The sequence below is a fragment of the Cordyceps javanica genome, chromosome 5 (genome assembly GCF_051103115.1).
Source record: "Cordyceps javanica chromosome 5, complete sequence".
In the NCBI taxonomy this organism is placed as follows: domain Eukaryota; kingdom Fungi; phylum Ascomycota; class Sordariomycetes; order Hypocreales; family Cordycipitaceae; genus Cordyceps; species Cordyceps javanica.
Window position 1 is genome coordinate 2171670 of NC_139299.1, and position 6000 is coordinate 2177669.

At 54.1% G+C, this 6000-nt stretch overlaps 2 protein-coding genes across 2 annotated transcripts; one reads left to right on the forward strand and one right to left on the reverse strand.

Annotated features, from left to right (window-relative positions):
- Positions 1–651: 651 nt before the first annotated feature.
- Positions 652–2823, forward strand: V2A60_007895 (Zn(II)2Cys6 transcription factor; the record flags this gene model as incomplete). Its single annotated transcript, XM_083259175.1, has 2 exons — positions 652–1757; positions 1809–2823. The coding sequence occupies 2 exons, from the start codon at positions 652–654 to the stop codon at positions 2821–2823; spliced, it is 2121 nt and encodes a 706-aa protein (XP_083115301.1).
- A 919-nt stretch (positions 2824–3742) lies between these two features.
- V2A60_007896 (uncharacterized protein) lies at positions 3743–5798 on the reverse strand (the record flags this gene model as incomplete). The annotated part of the gene is made up of 2 exons (XM_083259176.1): positions 3743–5234; positions 5353–5798. 2 exons carry the CDS (start codon positions 5796–5798, stop codon positions 3743–3745), a joined length of 1938 nt encoding a protein of 645 aa, XP_083115302.1.
- Between the last annotated feature and the right edge of the window lie 202 nt (positions 5799–6000).

A 6000-nucleotide genomic window follows, 5' to 3' on the forward strand; every position in this document is an offset into this window, starting at 1 on the left:
ACCTGACCCCTGCAGCATGTCTCGAGCACTGGCAAGAGAACTCTGCCCTCGGCACGCTGCGGGATAAATTTCTACGTTTCTGCATCGGCGATGGTTCCAGCGGGCATATCCATGGCATGATTATCCCGCATGCGCCACAGAAAGTATATTGAGCCCAAAGACTAAGGAATAATCGAGCGAGGGTAACGTTAAACACAGGCAGCCTGACGGAGCGCTGTTGAAATTATGCGAGTCAAATCAAGGTACTGAGTACCAGTACGTATCTAGATCAGTTGGCTATGCACGGAATAAGCATACCTATTTACTACTTACTTACAGAGATTCACCAGTTCCGTCTCATTTATAGGACCAGGATCAATGTTCCATGCTTAGATCAGTCCACTAAGTAACTCGTATTATACCTAGGTACTGAGTATCCGTATTACCTAAGTAGTTTATACCCCAGCACCCCAGGAGGTCCTCTGGCAAACCATCCCTGCACGTGACTCCAGCTCCCACGTTTGCCCACTCTGGCCAACCAGCGGTCGCTTGTCGCTGCTACTGGGAAACCATCGGCTTCACCTCGCTTCAACCTCAACTCCCGGACATCCGCCGACAATCAGCCATCGCCAAACGCCATCTCTAGAATCGCGCGGCGCTCGATCGGGCATCATGTCTGCATCTCCACCACCGCCTCCATCTCCCCACACAACAGCGCACGCATATGCCAGCAACGGATTAGAAATTTTGCAAGCTGCCAGCGATGCAGCTCAGGCTATCCAAAACTCCGAGGCTCTGCAGCATGCAGCTGCTCAAGCCGTCGGCCAGCAGGGCGTCGCGCATCTCGGCCCCGGGGCCGAGATGCCCTCGCCGCACATGGTGTCTGGACAGGGTGCCATGATGCGAGATCCCACCATCAACCCGAAGCTGACTCGTTTACGACGCGCGTGCGATATGTGCAGCATGCGAAAAGTCAAATGCGACGACTCCAACATCCCCTGCCGCCCCTGTCGCGAGCTGAATGTCGACTGCACCTACAACCGCGAGACAAAACGCCGAGGGCCACCCAACAAGCACGCCGAGGCCGCCAAGGCCGCCAAAAAGGCACGGGCTGAGGGCCAGGCCTCTGGGTTCACTGCCTCACCCTCGCCTCAGATTGCCGCGAAGACGCTGCTGACCATTTCATCAGACGCCGTTCTTGATGCAGAGTCTATCGCACCGATGCCAGTTCTAGAGCTACTCGTAGACGACTTCTTCACCTACATCCATCCTCTTGCACCGTTTCCCCACGAGCCTACATTTCGCCAGTCCTTTGCCAACCGCGAAGATCGTACGCGGCCCGAATTTCTTGGTCTCCTGTCCAGCATGATTGGCGCGCTGGTCGCGTCCTTCCCCCGCTGTGTTAGAGAGCACCTCAAGTCTCAGCATAGTACTCACCTGTTTCCAAAGGCATCGGTCATGGTGGATAAGTGTCGTGACATTGCACTTCATACACGTGGTGCGAGGTGGCCCATCAAGCAACCCAAGACTTTGGACGATGCCATGACCAGCTACTTTCTGGGCCTTGGCGCGGCATACACTATACAGTATAATGTTGCACGTGTCTTTCTTTCGGAAACTCTTACTCTAATACGCGAGCTTGGTTTCACGCGACCCAAGCACCACGGCGAGCAGCCAAACTTTGGCCTTGAAACCTTTGCAAACGAGCCTCTCCCTTTCAATCACGTCAAAGACCAGATTGGAAAGAGGATATTTTGGTGCTTGTTACTGGGAAACAGGTAAGTTTTCTCGACTTGTATCTCTGCAGTGCATATCTTAACGTTGGCCAGGTCATTATTTCAACTCACATCGCACAACGACATGGTCATTGCACCATCCACTCCGAATCTCCCGTATCCCGCGTACCCTGAGAATGTCGACGACATATGTATTCAAGCAAATGAGGTCATTCAGCAAGCAGACGGTACCGTTACTCTACTTACGGGATTTCGAATTGCTATTGATATATATACCACCATGAACGGCATTGTCAGCCTCGAGCTTGCATATGGCATGAGCACACTGCCATGGGCAGATCAGCGCATTCTGCTGCGAGATGGGTTGATGGCCGCGAAGAGTATCATCGATAACTTGCCACCGGAACTTCAGCTAGGCAGCTCCAGCGCGGAAGCTAATCCGTTAGCGAGTCTAGACGAGTCCGGCATGCAATACGTCCCGCCTGTGTGGCCCGACGTGCAGCCGTCGCACGACCTGCGGAATGTTATCAAAGCTCACCCGGTCCGGCGTCGTCAGCTTCAATATGAGATTCAAAAAGCCAACATTTTCGTATCGCAACTTGCTACCAGGTCGTACTTTGTCGAGCTCTATTTCGACCTGCGCGACATCCACCTGACGGAGCACCCGGACTCGGCTGAGGGTCGACCGGAAGACAGCAAGGCATTGGTGCACGACGGCGACGACAAGGAGATTTACGAGCTCATGTCAACAGAGCGTGAGCTCATTGTGCAGAATTTACTAGTAGTGCTTGGGTGCATCTCGCAGCGCAACCTCGAGCCCAACGGGCGCTCGCTCGTCGAGAAGATCCGGCAGGTCGCATCGACGCTGCTGAACGACGCGCCGCACCGCAAGGGTCCGCTGGCCGTCAAGTCCGAGGAGGCCCTCTCGCAGCTCATTGAGATTCTTATGAAGCTCGAGAAGACAGGCCCCGCAGGCGAGACCAGAAACGGCGGCGACCCGCACCTGATGACGGCTGAGGACGAAGAGGCAGAGCTCCGGCACTGGGCGGATCTCAGGGAGTACCAGCTACGCTTCGCGGCCGCGGGCGGGTTCAACGGCGCGCTGTAAAAATGATGGCAGATAGAGAACGAGTTTCAAGCTGAGCTTGCACAGTAAAATGAACGGGATAAGAAGGACGGACACTCGACAGGTCGGAAGAGAAGGCGGCAGTGCTACTGGTGATGGCTCACGAAAGTATTGCATCTCATTGACTGGCTATGGTGTGTGTGCCCAGCCTTTGTCACGATTGGGGTAATTTACTACGCAGTTGGGCAGACTGTCCATTGCACGAGACAGAATACCTAGTCATGTATAAATTCAATGTATCAAAGGTGTCATTGTCAAGTTGTCACAGTGTTAAAGCAAAATCTCTTTCGCGTACAAACAACGTAGGCAGATAGGGTCCTCCGGTTTATCCTACCGACAACGACGGCGAAGGACAAGAAGAAACTGGGAGCCCGCCAAAAACAAGGGAAAAGAAGAATCAAACGCTGTACAGGAGAGACAACTCTGAATTAGTCCTGCGTGTCGCGAGCCGCATATAAGCATATAGCGGAGAAGAGTCACATCTCATCATCATATAAGAAGGAGGATTAAGCCTCGATAGAAAAGAATCTTTGAAGGTGGGTATCAATATCAACAATATTACCAGCTCGCAAGCAGGACTCCCGGGTTCATTCTCGACTCTGTTGCATCCCCTCCGGTAATCATGACGGGGTGACTATCATGGTGTGAGTCTTTTGGAGACAGGTCTTTGTACTTGAAAATCATAGCCAAACGCGAATCAAAATCGTCAACGTCACGTCAAAGCGCAAGCAGCTCACGTTACTCATACAGCAAAATCATTTTCATCGCCATCACATAGATTGTAAAACAAGCCAAAAGCAAAACTCCAGCGTTGGATGTCCAAAAAAAAAAAGTCATCAAAGTCATCATGGGAAGATAGCATGATATGCAAGTGCTAGGGACTGCGTACCCCCGTGTCATTCTAGTAAGCTGTGGCGGTAGAGCTTTCGTTTGTAGCAACTGCAACAAGCGCGTCGAATCGACTATTGGCAGGGCGCTCCTGCTGCTGCTGGGTTGGCGGCTGCTGCTCTCGCGCAGGAAAGCCGGAGAAACCGGTAAAATTTGGGTGCACCATCTTGTCGACTTGCGCGGCCTTGTTATCCTGCGCCGATGGAGTATCCCTCGGGTGCGGAGCAGGGCCATTGTACCAGCCGTGGCGTTTAGACTCTCGATTTGTGGCGAACGAAGGAGCAGACACAGTATGCTGGTGAAAAGAACGAGATGGAGGTGGCCCATAACGCTCGCGAGGAGGCTCCTCAAAACGAACATGGCTATGAGATCGCTCAGCTTGGGCTTGAACTGCCTTATTCGCCTCAGCAGCCCAGCTGCCGGCACTGTCACTCGGGGGCGTACGGTGTCCAATATCAAGTCGGTTGATTCCGCGCTGGAGGCTAGCATCGTACATGTTTAGATTGCGGCGATCATCCATAGGAATAGAATCAAGCTGTGCGTTGGGCATGCGACGTTGGTAGGTCTCCGGATCGACAGCCATCGGAGAATGAGGGCGCCGAGGCGGCGTTGGTGGACGCTGGGGAAGAGGGTCGAAAGATTCGATTCCAGGTAGTCGCAAATTAGACTGCGCGTTGGGCGGCGTGGCCATGGGCGGTGGTGGGTTAGGATGGACAGCGGACTGGACACCAAGCGGCGGCTGCTGGCCATTAATTACACGATTATCGGGATGCCAAGTGCGTCTGCGCCAGCCATCATCTGCGCTGTTGCTGGACGTGCTATCACGGCGACCAGACCATCCAGGAGCGTGTCCTGCAGGAACAGGATTGTGAGGCGGTGGAAAGGCCCCGGCATTTGAGCTGTTGACTAGCGCCGGCCCAAACGACAGGCGGCCGGGAGGGGGTCCATGAGACTGGTAGGGAGCAACTCCAGATGGTACGCTCAGGCGGCGTCCCGGAGTCCTGTGGTCGGGCATGTACATACTTTGAGACCGCGAGTGTGAGTGTGCTGAGGTTGTGGGAGATGCCATACCAGAGGGCCAGCGCGGACTGCTTTGAGCAGTAGAAAATGTGGCTGATGTAGGCGTGCTAAAGTCGCTGGGTGAATGCGGCCTGTAGGAGTAATTGCTATCGACACCGCTACGGTACGACTCGACTGACATTCTAGACCGCGGGTCTGACATGACCAGGGGCGGTGGTCTCCGGCGATCCGAGTGCATGGGCATCCCGTACGACGAGCCCATCGACCCAAGAGAGTTGATACTTGATGTTGACAGAGACTTGGAGTGGCCGCGAGGTGGGCCACCAGCGCTACCACTTGTCGACGCCCGGGCTCTGTTACCAGCTTGCCGAACTCTCTCGGTACGCATCTGACGCTGAAATCTAGATCCAGTAGCGGCAAGAGAGTCATTGGGGATATCTTCGTTAACATGTACAGTTTGAGCGTGCTGGCGAAGGTTATCCAGTCTAGAGAAACGCCGGGAACAATGACATTGGAATGGGCGTTCTCCAGTGTGTTTTCTTCCAAAAGTATTAGCATGAGAGTTCGCATCAGGAGTCGTTACATCAACGTGAATGGACATACCGAATGTGGCGAGCAAGATGTTCACTTCTGGTGAAACTCAAGTTGCAGGGAGGATAGTCAGTGCAGTAGAAGCGTTGAGACTTTTTCTTCTTTGACTTGGTTCCGTCGTCATTCAGACTTTCGCCATCAGATCCGCCGTTATCATCCCCGACTTCGTTATCCGAATCTTCCATGTCGACATCCATCGAGTCCCTGTTGGGTGACGTCGTTGAGGAGGAGTTGGCGACTTCTGGTTGAGGTTGCTCGTGTTGTCGGTTATGCATATCGTTGGAGGCTCCGAAAGTGACTCGTGTTGGTGTCCTTCCATCGTCGTTTGGCATATCGTGATGTGATTGAGGCGCCGTGTTGGGGCGGGGTGTGGCTGGCGATGAAGCCATCATGGTGCTCGTGTCTTTGTGGTAATCGGTCAGGTTCAGATGATTCACTGGCCGGAAAGCAGCGGCCATCGCAGAGAAGAGCGATGGCTAGGAGGAGTTGCCCGTCGCCCGATGAGGTGCGAGGCCAGGGGCGCAGGACTGGCGATGTGATCGAAGCGTTGGCCGGTGGGAGGGTAGCTGCGGTGAGGCTGAGGTACGGGCGCAGTCAGCGCGGGGCGAGCACAACAGCGATGTGATAATGCAGCGACACAAGTGACAGCACCTTCTCGAG